This window comes from Leucoraja erinacea, chromosome 27 (genome assembly GCF_028641065.1).
Source record: "Leucoraja erinacea ecotype New England chromosome 27, Leri_hhj_1, whole genome shotgun sequence".
In the NCBI taxonomy this organism is placed as follows: domain Eukaryota; kingdom Metazoa; phylum Chordata; class Chondrichthyes; order Rajiformes; family Rajidae; genus Leucoraja; species Leucoraja erinaceus.
The window spans coordinates 14,272,245-14,284,859 of NC_073403.1; the positions used below are offsets into that span (position 1 = coordinate 14,272,245).

The 12,615-nt window shown below is 43.1% G+C and overlaps 2 protein-coding genes across 5 annotated transcripts in view; one reads left to right on the forward strand and one right to left on the reverse strand.

Moving 5' to 3' along the window:
- Positions 1-2,894, reverse strand: part of ddx42 (DEAD (Asp-Glu-Ala-Asp) box helicase 42) — a 40,409-nt gene extending 37,515 nt beyond the window's left edge. The window contains exons 1-2 of one of the 2 annotated variants that reach the window (XM_055657107.1): positions 2,393-2,894; positions 167-391 (exon numbers count right to left, since the gene is read on the reverse strand). In XM_055657107.1, the coding sequence (XP_055513082.1) occupies positions 167-384 (218 nt within the window). In that variant the 5' untranslated portion in view covers positions 385-391; positions 2,393-2,894. Of the gene's footprint in view, positions 1-166; positions 392-2,392 lie in introns of those variants that run through there. The other variant, XM_055657108.1, reaches the window with a different exon arrangement.
- Positions 2,895-3,042: 148 nt separating this feature from the next.
- The window catches only part of strada (STE20 related adaptor alpha), a 36,378-nt gene continuing 26,805 nt past the window's right edge, over positions 3,043-12,615 (forward strand). The window contains exons 1-3 of one of the 3 annotated variants that reach the window (XM_055657110.1): positions 3,043-3,123; positions 10,330-10,385; positions 11,765-11,822. In XM_055657110.1, the coding sequence (XP_055513085.1) occupies positions 10,374-10,385; positions 11,765-11,822 (70 nt within the window). In that variant the 5' untranslated portion in view covers positions 3,043-3,123; positions 10,330-10,373. Of the gene's footprint in view, positions 3,124-3,248; positions 3,266-10,329; positions 10,386-11,764; positions 11,823-12,615 lie in introns of those variants that run through there. The other 2 variants (XM_055657112.1, XM_055657111.1) reach the window with 2 other exon arrangements.

The window sequence follows — 12,615 nt, forward strand, 5'->3', positions numbered from 1 at the left end:
TATCCTGCTGAGTAACGCAGCATTTTGTGACTATCCGGTTTAAACCAGCAACAGCAGTTCCTTCCTAGTCACAATCCTTGCTCTTGGAAGTAATTAAGTTATTTCATTCACATATTCCCATTTGAATTGTGATCACAATCAGCAAACAGCTCCTTAAAACACTCACGCATTTTCTTCATCGAAGTTTGGCCGTTTAGATCCTACTTTATAGAAGCAAGGTGTCTGAGCTGGTTGGGTTTTTCCATAACCTCCTGGCCCCAGTGAACCAAATACAGAGTGTGATGTCTTTGGTAGTTTTGGTTCTTCCTTCTTCCCCGTAGCAATAGCAAAGCCACCAAAACCAAAACCCCTCTTTGCACCACCACCTCCTTTGTTCCAATTCATTGTTTAGCTGCATAAACACAAAATGAGAATTACTGAAACTTCATAAAACTTTGAAATCATAGATTCATCTTACATGACATATAGAAAAGGGCCCTTTAGTCCATCTCTCACAATTTCAGAATACATAGATACGTTACAAGGCCTTCTACGCCCGTACCTCCAGACTTAGGAACAGCTTCATCCCCAGAGCTATAGCTGCTCGGAACCGGCCCTTGCATGAACTGTCTCCCTCGGATAGTCACGTCGCACATCGAGCCTGCACAGACCTATTTGCGCTTTATAGTGTTTTAATTTTTTTTTTTTTTTTTTTTTTTTTTTTTTAAATCATGTTTCTCTGGGTGTCTATATTTTAAGCTAATTAAGTTATTACATTGGATGGAAACTGCATACTAAATCTCGTTGTACCTCTGTGCAATGCCAATAAAATATATTATTATACATAGACAATAGATGCAGGAGTAGGCCATTCAGAGCTTCGAGCCAGTACCGCCATTCAAATGGATCATGCCTGATCGTCCACAATCAGTACCCCGTTCCTGCCTTCGCCCCATACTACTTGATTCCACTAGCCCTAGGAGCTCTATCTAACTCTCTTTTGAATGCATCCAGTGAATTGGCCTCCACTGCCTTCTGAGGCAGATAATTCCACAAATTCACAACTCTCTGCATGAAAATGTTTTTCCTCAAAGCCCTGGATAAATACGTTTGAAATGAGAAAAAGGCAATAAACCCTGTATATTAAAAAGGCAAGAGATTACATAGCAGCTGCTCACCAGAATGCAAATGTTAAGAAAAAGACTATTCTACATCATCAGTTATGACAATTAACAAAAAATTATTAGTGTGATAATGTAGATTGATCAGAACTGCTGGTAGGCAGCTAATTATATAGGTACGACATACATTATGTCTTGTGAATCCATCCTAGTATGTTACTCACAATACCATATATAAACATATATATACATACTATAGTATATTACATAATAGTACTCAGTGGAGCAGAGCATTGAAACATTAAGATTTTTACAAAGCAACAACATTGAGTTTAGGTTTATTATTATCATCACATGTACAGAGGTACTGCAAACAGCTTTGTTTTGCATGCTATCCAAACAGATAAGATATACCATATAGTCAGTTCAACCTCAAGCATAATAGATACAACAAAAGGAAGGTACATACAGAAAATAGTTCTCAGCATTGTAGCCTAGTAGACAAAGTCCAACACCCCCGGGGAGGGGGGGGGGGAGAGAGAACTGTTCCTGATTCTGGTGCTCTTGGCTCTTAGGGTTTGGTTAGGTTGCAAGAGGATCATGTTTACATGTGATCGTGCTGGATAGTATTTTCCTTTTAGTGGCATTTCTCCACCTACATTTTTTGTTGGAAGTTTTAGAAATGTGTTTGCTGTGAAATAAGGAAGCAGTACTGGCACACGGACCATATGATTTCTCTTTCGTGCCAATATGTTTTTATATTTGTTGTGGAACCGACAATATCATGCGTAGGAAGGAACGGCAGATGCTGGTTTACACCGAAGATAGACACAGAATGTTGGAGTAACTCAGCGGGATATGCAGCATCTCGGGAGAGAAGGAATGGGTGATGTTTCAGGTCGAAACCCTTCTTCTAACCCTGCAGTATACTTCTATGGTACCACGTTCCTTCCGTGCCCTTGCCTACCTTATGTTCACTGCCAGGAGTGAAGTGGGAGTGGAACCGCTGCCGGGCTGTGGATGTGTAGGAAGGAACTGTAGATGCCCGTTTAAACCCAAAGATGACACAAAATGTTGGGGTAACTCAGCGGGGCAGGCAGCATCTCTGGAGAGAAGGAATAGGTGACGTTTCGGGTCTAGACCCTTCTTCAGACTGATGGTGGAGATGGGAGGTAGTGTGGGACGCCTGAGGTTGGGGTGGGCTGACCAAGCGCCACTCTAGGCCTTGAACACAAGTAGGCCCGAGAAGCCTGACCACTGGAAAAGCACATCGCCGGAGTTTAACACCTTACCCAGCAGATCGTGGCGTGAGCGTGGGGTTGGGGAGTGGCGATGGCGACGCCGCCGGTTCCGTTGGTGCGTCTATGGCTCGGTGGGTTGTGTGTGGGTGTGTGTGTGTGAGGGTCGGGGCCGCTCCGCCTCCTCCTTCCCTCACACCGAGCAGCGAAACGGCCGCCGTCTGCCCACCGCCGCGCCTGCGCACTGCCCACCGCCGGCCCCCCCGACCCGCCTGGCTCCGGATCCACACACGGAGGGAGTCGCCGCCTAAACCCCGACTTGGCTCCTTCGGCCCGGTTCTAACTCCTGCCCACTTTCACCCGCGCCAACAAACTTAAAAACTCAGACAACGTCGCGATTAAACTACGTGATGTCACTGGGTCAAAGTGCAACGACGACGACCCCCACACACACACACACAAAAAAATCGATCACCAAGCGCCTGGATAATAACAGCTGGAGTTCTGCTACGTGCAGACAATCGCTCGTTATTTTTTTTAAATCGAAAAGTAATGGAGACCGGGATTGTATTGTATTTAGCAACGTCCTGGCGACCGAGCGCTGGGGGAGGGGCAGGTGGAGGATGATTGATGGCTGGGTGCTCCAATCACAGGCCGGAGTGGGTGGCCGCTCCCTGGCCGCCGACGTCACGCTCTGGAGCTGCACCAATGGCGGTGACTGGTGGAGGCGGGACATCTGGCGGATGTACCCGCCCAGAGGAGAGCGCTGGCCGAGGTGCAGTGAGGTGAGTGAGTGAGGGGCTGAGGCTTTGCACGGTCATCGTTGCCCGCCCGCCGCGGAAAGGCAGCCGGAGCTCGTGGTTGCTCGCACTCCCAGTCGCTGGAGAGCGGCCGCGGGTGAGGAGACCAGGCCGCAGGTTGCGGCAGGTGGGTCGAGCAGCAGCCGCAGCGTTCGGGCAGCTTGGCCTTTGGGGGCGCGGACCTGCGGGTGGTTACTAGAGAGACGGCACTTTGTACGCATTTAATCGGTGCCGCTGTCCATTACCAGAGGCGGAGGTTGGAGAGCTAACCCCATCCTGGGTGATTGACTCGGGTGCAGTATTGCGAGAGGAAGTGTGAGATCCAGGCCTTGTCTCTTCCTCTAAAGCAATACTTTCAAGATTCCAAACATCCTTTAGATGAAAGAAATTATTGTATCTCTCCTACACCATAATCTCCTCAACTCTGGTTTGACAACATGTATAAACCTCTGGTTTTCTATGCCTTTGCAAAGGGGAGAACTTGTTTGCTACCTGTCTAATCTACGCTGCTCATAATTTGTGTTTCACAATTAGGTTCCTTCGCAGCTTCCTCGGCTCCAAAGTAAACAAATTCAGGCTTGCCTCACAACTGAAATGTTTTACCCTAGAGAGCACCTTGCAGAATATCCTCTGCACTTTCAGTACAATCATGTCCTTCCTATATTGTGGTCAGAACTATACAGGACCATGATGGTAGATAAATCTCCCAGGTCTTTCATAACATCAGGACGCCAATTTTTGCAGCCGTGTGGGATGCAGAAGAAATTGCAGGAATCCTGGCTTAGATAATGAATGATTGTTGGACAGGGGCGAAGTGCTAGAAGACTGGAGTGTGGCTAATTTTGGGCCTCGATTGATGACCAGCTGCTAAGAAAAACCTGGGAACTATAGACCAGTAAGCCTTAACAAATGTGGTAGGAAAGTTTCTGAAGAAGATTGTGAGGAATATGCATACACATGGATTTGCAAAAAGGGGTTGATTAGGGATTATCAATATGGTTTTGTATGAGGGAGTTGTGTGTCATGAATTTTATTGAGTTTTTAGAAGAAGTAACCAGGGTTTGGTGAGCGTATGGCATAGACATAATCCATATGGATTCTACCAAGGCCTTTGATAATGTTCTGCATCGTAGGGTGCTCTCGAAGGTTTGATTGCATGGGATCCATGGAGAGCTAACTAACTGGATTATCTTCATAGAAGGAAGCAGAGTTTGGTGGAAGGTTGTTTTTTGGACTGTAGGCTTGTGACTAGGAGGGTGCTTTGGAGATTGATGCTTGGCGCATTGCAATATGCCATCTATATCAATTCTTTGGATGAGAATGTGCACAGCATGATCAGTAAATTTGCAGAAGACACTGATATAGGTGATATTGTGCCGTGAAGATGGCTACCACGAGGTACAGTAGGATTTTGATCAGCTGGGTATGTGCACCATGGAATGGCTAATGGAGTTTAATTCGGCAATTCTTATAGAAGTGTATAAGTTCATGAGAGGAATAGATAAGGTAAATGCACTGAGTCTTTTAAGCAAAGTAGGCACATCAAGATCCAGAGGACATGGGTTTAGGTGAGGGGGGGGAAATATTTAATAGTATCCTGAGGGGCAACCTTTTTTACACAAAGGGTGGTAGGTATATGGACCTACCATACAGTATATGTACAGGTTTGCAGGTCAATTGGCTTGATGTAAATGTAAAATTGTCCCTGGTGTGTGTAGGGTAGTGTTAATATGCGGGGATTGCTGGTCGGTGCAGACTCGCGCTATATCTCTAAACTAAACTAAACAAAGTTGAGATCTAGAGCTTTGTGGTCTGAGGGAAACCTTGACTGTATCTTTGTTCACAGGTTATTGATGTGTGATCATACAATAGATTAATACATTTGCAATCCATACATTATATTGATGAATGTAAGAATTCCTTTTGCACTATTTTAAAAACTAGATGTTATCCCATGTTCCTGGCCAAGAAGGCTATCTGAACAAGGATGGAATAGATAGAAATATAGAATGTAGGGGACTACAATCAGGTTGCTTTTGGGGGGAAAAAATAATGGTCTATAACCAAGAACACAAATTCTAAGGGTTGTGTTACCCTCATGGCTGCTGGAAAAGAGCTCCTAAATGGAGGGAAAATGTGCTGTTGTGACCAATCTGAAACAAACAGCATTGGTAGGAAGAGAAATAAGTTATTTTTGAAAAAATATCATGTAATAGGATCCAAGTTAAAAGCGAACCAAGAGCATGTACAAATTGGCAAATAAGTACTTGGATCAGGAGAATTCATGAGCTGCTGTGGGAAAGAGTTAATGCATTAATGCACCATTTCTGATACTGGAGATGGGCCCTTCCTGAACTCGGAAGAAGGGGCACTGATTTTAAGCAAGTAAGGGGAAAAGGAAAAGAAATGTAAGCTGAAATATAAACTGAACTTGAAACGAGCATTAACAAGAATAAAGGAAGGGCAATTACAGCTAAGAAATGGGTCTAAAATGATGGTTAGATATTTAGATGATGAAATCCTTTTAAAAATGAGTTTTTGTCTGCAGAGCTTTGCACACAGTGCTCAGTATAAAACAAGGAAGCTGGAGGCAGTCAAACATAGGAGGTGACTTAATATGAATCAGTGCTGAAAATTAAGCAAAGAGTATGTGTGCTTAGTAAAGATAAATTACAGGCTTTGATGACTGCCTGGGTTTGGTGAGGGACTGAGAAGTGATTAGTTGGGGTTTTATTTTCAGTAGAAGGGACTGGGAATAAAGGATATAGAAGCTAGGGCAGTGGTGTGCTCCTCCTGCTGGATTTGGGAGATCAGGGAATTTCCATTTTCGTGGTGACTGCCTACAGGAAATGTGCCCAGCTACAAATCTTTTCTGACTGCATTGAGGATTGGGGATGTGGAAAATGTCATAGATTGTACCATGTTGGCACACCAGGTATATTAAGAGGTGGATGACCTCCAAGTTGTTCAGGAGTCTCCTGTGGTCATTACCTCTCAAACAGTTGTGCCATTTTGGAGAAATAAAGAACTACATATGCTGGTTTATACCAAAGATAGACATAAACTGCGAGAGTAACTCAACGAGTGAGACAGCATCTCAGGATAAAAATACACCTGAGTAACCTATTCATGCCAGCAAAGCATACTTTCTCTTTTGGATTCTGATTCCAGAAGCAGGTCAAGTGTTTCAAAGGTCTTTTATTGTCACGTGTACCAATAAAGGTGCAGTGATATGCAAATTACCATACAGCCTTACGAAAAAAAAGCAACAAGACACACAACTACATAAAAGTTAACATAAACATCCACCACAGCGGATTCCCCACATTCCTCACTGATGGAAGGCAAAAATGTCCAATCTTCTTCCTCTTTATTCTCCCACGGTCGCGGCAGTTGAACCACCATCGAAGCGGTCGAAGTCCCCGTGTCGGGGCGGTCAAATCTCCCACGGAGGTTTGACCGCCTTTGGAGTTATCGAAGTCGGTCTCTGACCAGAGACCGTGGACTCCGTGATGTTAAATCCGCAAGCACCCACGGTTGGAGCTCCAAGGTTGACCCTTGGCAAGGGAATCGTGGGCTCCTCGATGGCAAGTCCGCAGGTGACTGCGGTGGAGTTCTCAAAATCGATCTCCAGCAAAGGCCGCCAACTCCTTAATGTTAGGCCAAGGTGCAGACAGAGATACGATACAGATTGCATTCCCCTCGAGGTAAGAGATTAGAAAGCATTTCCCCAACCACCTACAGCTAAAGAACACTAAAAACACATTTAACACGTACAATTAAAACACAAGGAAGGAAAGGACAGACTGTTGGCGAAGAAGCCATTGCTGGCGCCACCCAGTGGTGTATCGCATTGTAATTTTATCTGCAATTTAAGCAGAATGGCAATCGGGTCAATTCTGACTAGGGTTGTCCATGATAATCCTGATGTTCCATGTTTCAAACCTCGCCTCTTCATGTGGAGTGCAAAACAGGCCAAATTATATATCTTTGTTCTTAGGGCCGTACTATTTGAGCTGGTGTGTGTCTGGGACCCTACTCACCCCACCACCCATTCTCCTGAGCATTGCTGCCTCTGATATTTTTTTGGAAAATCTGTGGATGTATGCCTGATACTGGCAATATGTAATGTTACTGTGTGCTGCAGGGTTGTTCCTGGGTACCACTACATCTTTTACTCTTTTAGGGTGATCCGATTTCCCCTCACTTCAACAGAAGTGATTCACACCTCAACATCTGCCAGAAGCTTTGATCAATAAAGAATTAATCAAGGCTGATAGAAGTGAAGATGAGACAACATAGAGCCAATAGAAATCATAATATATTGTGCTTTAGGGTGAAGATAGTTATAAACATGACAAAAAAACAGATTTATAGATTGGAGTAAAACTGATTTTTGAGGGGCTGAGAATTAAACTTGGAGGATAAAATAGCTAAAAGTCGGTGAACATTTGAAATGGAATGCAGGAAATGTTCTGCTGCAAGGAAAAACACACTGGACATTTGTGAGAGTCCGTGGCTGAGTAAAGATAAAGGGAACAATTGCCGTCTAGGTCCAAATCAGCTGAGGTGTCTAAGGTGAGAGAAGATACAAAGGGATTGGTAAAGAAGTAAAAAAAAAACAACCATAAGTGGAATTTAGAAGTTAAATTATAACGGTAAAAAAATATTACTTTAAACCCTACACCCCGCAAAAAACAGATAAGAATGGAGACATAAGGAACTGTAGTTTCTGGTTTACAAATAAAAGATGCAGAGTGCTTGAGTAACTCAGTGGGTCAGGCGGCATCCCTGGAATACAGGTACATGGATAGGTGTCTTTCTGCTCGGAACCCTTCCTCATACTGGAATGGAAGCAGGTATATTCAGGGATTGTCAGTTTAGTATCATTAGAGATGGCAGAAATGTCAAATCATTGCAGGTGACCCCATGTTATGTTTGGATTACTGATATTTACCCATTGCCAAAGGTTTTTGATAAGAAATGAAATTTTATCTCATGGATTTCATGTGAAAAAAGTAAATAAATCACTCTATTTCCAACTCCCTACTTGACATATGCACAGATACTTGGCTTCATGATAAAGAAAATTGCAATGTGGAGCATTTTCTAGGAACACAAACCCTTTCTCTCTCTTCTTTCCCCCCCACCTCCCATAATGCCTGAATTTTGCTTTAGTATCTACGTGAAATAGAAGGTGGGATGATGAGATGAGGGAGGAGGAGAAAACAAGTGAATTCATAAATAAACAGACCAAATGTGATAAAGCTTCCATCCTGGATGGATTGCATATGCATTTTATAAATAAAGTCTGGAAGAAAAAATAGCAGGCACACTGCCACCAATGGTCAATAGCATATTAAGGTGACGGAGGACTTGTGCAGCACTCAATGCGTTCATATGAAATGGGGGCATAGAATGTGTCCTGGGAACTGTAGCCCAGCTACCTAAATATCACCTTGGATCAATTAGAAACACCACCAAATAGAAAATCGGCACAGTGACGCAGCAGTAGAGTTGCTGCCTTACAGTGCCAGAGACCCGGGTTCGATCCCAACTACGGGTGCTGTCTTTACGGAGTTTGTATGTTCTCCCTGTGACTGCATGGGTTTTCTCCGTGTGCTCTGGTTTCCTCTCATATTCCAAAGACATACAGGTTTGTAGGTTGTGTAGGAAAGAACTGCAGATGCTGGTTTAAATCTAAGATAGGCACAAAGTGCTGGAGTAACTCAGCGGGACAGGCAGCATCTCTGGGGGGGGGAGGAATGGGTGACGTTTTGGGTCGAGACCCTTCTTCAGAAGCATTTTGTGTCTTTCCAGGTTTGTAGGTTAATTGGCTTCTGTAAATTGTCCCTAATGTGTAGGATAGTGCTAGTGTATGGAGTGATCGCTTATCAACGCGGTCTCGGTGGGCCGAAGTGCCTATTTACACGTTGTATCTCTAAAATAAAGCAAAGTCTAAATGATACCTAGGAATAGAAGGACCGATGACTGCGATAATTCTTTGATTATGATGGCATCATGAATTGTAGATGGAGTCACGCCATGGAGCGTGAAGCTCTCAACCATTTGATGCTGATTGGAGCAAATACTTGACTATGCATAACCTACCAGCCGTACATCTTGGGGATTTGGGAGGAAACTGAGAACCTGGAGGAGAATTCCACACAGAACACCCAGGGTCAACATTAAACCCCTGTCTATGATGCAGGGTCTCTACGAACAGTGCCACAGAACAATATCAGAGTTGTAGTCGTAGGCAATGCAAAGCTCATGGTCACCCTTGGACAATTAGTAGAGAGCCCTTAGACATTTCTGACATGAGATGGTGATGTAGAAGGGTTGTATGTTCATGGTGAAAACAGTAGTTAGGACCAGGAATTGGAAATTCAAAGTAGCGAAGGTTTAGGTGGGAAGGGACCAGAGCAGGAGAGAAAAGATGGAGTCAAGGTAGAAAAAAATAAATAGTCATCTGAATATTTCTTAAATATCTGCCTCCACCACCCCTCAGACAGTGGGTTCCAGATTCCAACCACCCACTCTGTTGGAAAAAAAAGTATTTTCCAGATCACCTCAAAATCTCTTATCCATTATCCTAAAGCTATGTCTTCTAGTTTTAGACAGCTTGACCACGGGGGAAAGTTTACCATTATCTATCCTATGTATGCCTCTCATCATTCTGTACAACTTTATCAGGTCCCTCCTCAATTTCCTGTAGTCCAAGGAAATCTACCCCTCAATGTGTCCTCCTCATACCTGAAAAGCACCATCACAGGGAACATCCTTTTGAATCTCCTTTGCACTTTCTTCAGTGCAATCAAGCCTTTCCAATAGTGCGTTAACCAGAACTATGCAGAGCACCCCAGTTATTATAGCCTAATCAATATTTTATAATCTCCATGCACTTCTGTTCTACACCCTGAGTAATGAAGGAAGTAAACTAAAGAAGGAAGTAGAGCCACCTTCACCACCCTACCCACCTGTGGTGCCTCCATCAGGGATGTTTGGACTTTAAAAAACAAAGTCACTATGTTTCTCAATACTCCCAACCAGACACGTCATCTATCCATGTTCTCCAGAGATGCTGCCTTGCCTCTGAGCTACTCCAGCACTCTTGTCTCACATATTCACACATGGCATAACTGTCTTTTCTTCCCGATGTTCTTATAACAATTTTCTGTTTTAAACTAGATCTCCTAATGGAAGTGCCTGTTTAGTGACAATCCAGCTTTCCCATGTCATTTTTGGTAAGTCAAGTTTCATTTTAGTTCATGTTGTTCCTTATTTGTTTCAATACCCCATAGTTTCCTACCATGGAATCAAACGGCACAGAAATGGGTTGTTTCAGCCAACATTATCCATGCAGACTGTGATGCCTATCTACACTAATTCCATTTGCTTACATTAGGCCAGCGTCCCTTTATGCCTTTTCTATCCAAGTAGTTGTCCAAATTACTTGGAACATTGTCAGTGTATTTGCCCTTACGATATTCTGGCGTCTTGTTCCAGATCACTACCATTCTCAGTGTGAAAAGTTTACCCTTCAGATCTCCTTTAAATTTCTCCCATTTCACCTTGAAACCATGTTGTTTCAGTCTCGTCTGCAAACCAGCACATCTCCCACATTTCCTAAGTAAGTGGCTTCATCCAGTCGGATCCGAGAGTTGGAAAATGGAGACGGCCATTCTGTGAGGAGGGCCAGTGCGTTAGGTGGGGCCCAAGAGTCAGGTTAAGTCCCTCAAAATTATGTCCCTCATATTTTTATAAACATCTATAAGATTCTCCCCTTAGCCACACTTATTTCATGTTAGATCTATATTTGGGGGTCATAATGCTGGGCAAAATCTTTCTCATCAAGATCCTGCTGTAAATCAGTTTTTCACTGGAAGAAAAAATGGCTGAAATATATGCAACAGTTACGGATATCTTCTCAAAGGAACCAGAAATGGTTAGGAATCGGGTCAAATGAAAGCAACAAACTTTTTTTGTAAACAAAAGCCATTGTAAAGATTGAAGGTGATTGCAAGCTGACAAATCTAGATACCACCAACATTCTATCTAAAATACTCCAGAATAGTCAGTGATTATAATTAACAAAGGAGATGGAGAGAGAGAGATATAATTTCTCTATTGAATGCCTACTGCCTAACAACCAAATGTGTTTTGTCTGGTTCTGCACAAAGAGAACAGATGGCCACAAACTATAATTCACAAGGATTCTTCTAATAATCAAAAACAGAAAAGAAAAACACCTGTATCTATTCCTCTAGTTTGAGGTTACCCTCCTCCATTGTGGCCTTGTATGATCCGAGTTGTGGAATTTGTTAAGTCATTACCTTCTGCCATTTCTGGTGGACAGGGTGGTATTCATCTTCATCATCTCTGTGACACTCACTGGAGGCAGGTTTTGGCATCTCCATGGTGGTAGTGTGTGGTTCACAATGGTGTTTTTCATCTACCCCAGGGGTTCTTCAGCATTACATGCTGTTCATCTGGTTCTGATGTTGCAATTTGTTTATTTTTAGCACAATGAAAGTTATGTAAAATATCACAGAAGTGTATAGTAAAGCTATTAATGGTGGTTCTCTTTTTGTTGCCATGTCTTTTTTTGGAATTGCTGCCCTAGCGGTGGGTGTCTGAAAAGCTAGGTGTCGAGAGCCTGCAGGACGTGGGACTATTTGGTGGTAAGTTATTGTGCCAATGTTGGCAGGCATAAATTTACATTTCAGAAAACTGACAAAGTTTTGTCTGACACTGACATAGACATAGAAGTTGGTGTATGGGTTTGTTGAATCTCATCTAATGCCCCTGTCCCGCTGTACGAGGTAATTCAATTCTCCCGCGTTTCCCCTGATTCGAACTCGGAGAATTACGGTAATGGCCGTTCGTAGGTACTCGGGGCTCTCGTGGACATTTTTCACACTGTTGAAAAAACTTCACGAGTTTACCGCGTTTCCAGAACACCTGCCTTTAGTGTTGCGAGCTGCTAAGAGACGTTCCAAGCTCCGACGTACCCGGTAAGTACATTCTACGTACTTACCACAAGTTTGATTTTTTTTAAAACTCGGGAGACCTCTTGAATTACCTCGTACAGTGGGACAGGGGCTTTAGAGATCAATTTGACACTTTCTCTCTGTCTGGGTCATGTCTGATTCAGATTAGTTTATTGTTATAGGGTGCAATGAAGCTCATAGAGAACAGTATACATGGTAACTTTCTTTCTTAATATCTTTGATGTTCTGAATGCAATTATGTTCATTTGTTGATTTCCCTTTTTATACACTTCTAGTTTGTTTCATAGAAACACCTGAAACATCTGATCAAATGCACATAATTAAATTAATCAATGAGCTAATGCAACATAAATACCATCATCTGAAGCAGATGAGTTACAAAGATCCACGATGTTTGTATTTCATGGAAGGTCGAGACATCAAAATAAAATATTTGCGGTTATATTCAAACCTAAACATGTCT